This window comes from Myotis davidii, unplaced genomic scaffold, assembly GCF_000327345.1.
Source record: "Myotis davidii unplaced genomic scaffold, ASM32734v1 scaffold6, whole genome shotgun sequence".
Lineage (NCBI taxonomy): Eukaryota > Metazoa > Chordata > Mammalia > Chiroptera > Vespertilionidae > Myotis > Myotis davidii.
Window position 1 is genome coordinate 15006827 of NW_006383011.1, and position 2889 is coordinate 15009715.

A 2889-nucleotide genomic window follows, 5' to 3' on the forward strand; every position below is an offset into this window, starting at 1 on the left:
AGGTTCCCCAGCTCAGACCTCAGGAATTGGGCCAGTGAGAAGGACATTTGCTTTGGGTGCCCTCTGTGTTGTCAGAGAACCTTGTGAGCTGCCTGTCCACTTCTGGGCAGACAGTACCACAATCACAGCCAATCAAGCATTTGAGATCATTTTAGGCCTGCAGTCACGACCATGAGGAGACCCCAGGACAAGTTTTGGCCCAGCCTCTCTGTTGGGGCAGCAGGGAAAAGTTGTACCCTGGCTCAGGGATGAGCTGCTGGCAGCAGAGGGGTGAGCATCTGTACAAAACCTCTAAGAAGGCAACCCAGAAACTCTGTGAGGGTAGGGACTGCATCTGTCTGGTTTTCCACCATATCCCTGAGCCTAGTATGAGGCCTGCCAAACTATGTCACCAGTACATGTCTGCTGAGGAATGAATGAATGGGTGGTGGTTGATCTTCCAGCTGCATATCTGGTGGTGCTGCCTTGTAAAGGCCCTACCTTAGTAGAGAAGGAAAACTGGGGGGCTGAGAAATAGGTCTCATTCTGGTTCCATCATTCAGGGACATCCAGGAGGACAGATGCTCATGCAGTACTGGTTGAGGTGATAACCAAGCTGGCTACTTAAGTGACTATGCGCGGGAAGCATATACAGAGTGGATGTGCTGGAAAAAGGGAGGATTCACGTCCTAGGCAGGATGGCATGAAATTGCACCACATTACTCAGAACGGCGGATAATTTAAAACTGATGGATTTTTTATTTGTGGAATTTTCCATTTACTATTTTCAGACCATGGTTGACCATGGGTAACTGAAACCGTTGAAAGCAAACCTGCACATAAAAAGTAAATCAGGTGATTTTTTTTTTCTAATGAACTTAAGAACTTGAATTTGGCTTTAAAGAGGAGCAAAATTCCTCCATCAAATTCCTGGTTACATTGCTAATTTGGTTTTTCATTCTTTTGTGGGCAAATTCTAAATCTAGGGATATAATCCATCTTCCTCGACGTGAGGGTCATGATCATAAGATTTTCTCCTAACTTGAGTCATTAGGCATAAGATCAAGACCACAGTCAAGCAAGTGGGCATTTCCTCCAGGGAATCTAGAGAATGATTAACACACAGGCTTAAGGAATTACTCTGAAAAAATATTTTCTCAGACGCTTTTAAGGAGATAGTAAGCCCAGGGAGACCAAACTCTACACACACACACCCCACACACACTTCCTGGGGCTGGCCCCACCCCACTGGCAGCACAGGTCGCCCTCCTGACACTGAGTATGAATTAACTGCTGACCTCTGCTGCAGAGGTGTTGACGGGTGCCATAGTGCTACTCAGACAGATGATTCATTTTCAGCTCAGACTCCAAGCAGCAGCGACTCTTCCTACAAAGAGATGAAACCCCCTCCTGTAGCCAGAGTCAGGCAAGCATGAGTCCCACCAAGAGACGACAGCAGCAGCAGGCTGAGAGCTCAGGTTGGAGGCGCAGAGCTGCCACTCTGTGCTGTCCTGCATGGCACGAGCAGAGCCTTCTGCAGAAATCAATTGATAAAGTATCTCCTTTACAGACTGTGCTTTGAATAAGTGGGTAAGTTAAGACTTAATTAGAAGAGTTCAAAGCAAATAAGCAGCTGCCCAGGCACAGAACAGAACTGCCAAGACAAAAGCGACCCCAGACACACACAGCACAGGCCCGCATTGGACCAAAACCTTTCCCTTGGCAAGTGTAAGGATGACGTGGTCCTTGGGTGAGAAGCTGACACTCAAGGCAGCCATGTTTACTCTCTGGCTATTGTGGCCTCCTTCGCAAACAATCCTTTGTCAGTTTCATAAACCCCTTTTTCAGAGACCATCAAATATAGCTACCTGGACTGAACACACTCTACCTGGTCCCCAGAAATCCCATATAAAATGAAGCCTTTATGGCATTCTATCCTAACAAGGCCCAGGCGTGCCATTGTCACATTAAAAAAACCGATTGGAGGGGTGGAAGAGCAGGTGACACTTGCTTTGCGGCATCTCAGTGGTTTGCATCTGTGCAGTGGTTTCTGTTGTGTCCTGATGGGTCCTTCCTAGTGACCACCTTGCCTCGCCCATTTTGGTTTATAGATCCCCAACAGAAGGGGCCCTGTCTCCTCCATCAGTTTATGGGCTGCCAAGCTCAGAAACAATGTCTAGTGCCACTAAGGGAGAGAAATGTCTGAATACTGATTCCTCTCCACTTGAGTGATACCACTCCAGACAGGAGCCATGTCACCGCCTGCATACACACAGCGCCCACCCACTAGGGCCTCCTGCCCAGCCGGGACCTCCCTGACCCTTGCCCTGTCTCCACAGGTTTCGGCATGACCACCCCCGCCACGGTGGGTGGGAAGGCCTTCCTCATCGCCTATGGGCTGTTTGGCTGCGCTGGGACCATCCTGTTTTTCAACCTCTTCCTGGAGCGCATCATCTCGCTGCTGGCCTTCATCATGCGCGCCTGCCGGGAGCACCAGCTGCGCCGCAGCGGCCTGCTGCCCGCCACCTTCGGCCGCGGCTCTGCGCTCTCGGAGGCCGACTGCTTGGCGGGCTGGAAGCCCTCGGTGTACCACGTGCTGCTGATTCTGGGCCTGTTCGCCGTGCTGCTGTCCTGCTGCGCCTCGGCCATGTACACCAGCGTGGAGGGCTGGGACTACGTGGACTCGCTCTACTTCTGCTTCGTCACCTTCAGCACCATCGGCTTCGGGGACCTGGTGAGCAGCCAGCACGCCGCCTACCGGAACCAGGGGCTGTACCGCCTGGGGAACTTCCTCTTCATCCTGCTCGGCGTGTGCTGCATCTACTCGCTCTTCAATGTCATCTCCATCCTCATCAAGCAGGTGCTCAACTGGATGCTGCGCAAGCTGAGCTGCCGCTGCTGCGCGCGCTG

General features: G+C 51.5%; 1 protein-coding gene across 1 annotated transcript in view; it reads left to right on the top strand.

The window, feature by feature from the left end:
• The window catches only part of KCNK12 (potassium two pore domain channel subfamily K member 12), a gene marked incomplete at both ends in the record, with an annotated part of 35323 nt that extends 32439 nt beyond the window's left edge, over positions 1-2884 (top strand). Inside the window, one exon of the mRNA XM_015557861.1 lies at positions 2319-2884. Coding sequence (XP_015413347.1) covers positions 2319-2884 — 566 coding nt within the window. The remainder of the gene's footprint in view (positions 1-2318) is intronic.
• Positions 2885-2889: the final 5 nt, after the last annotated feature.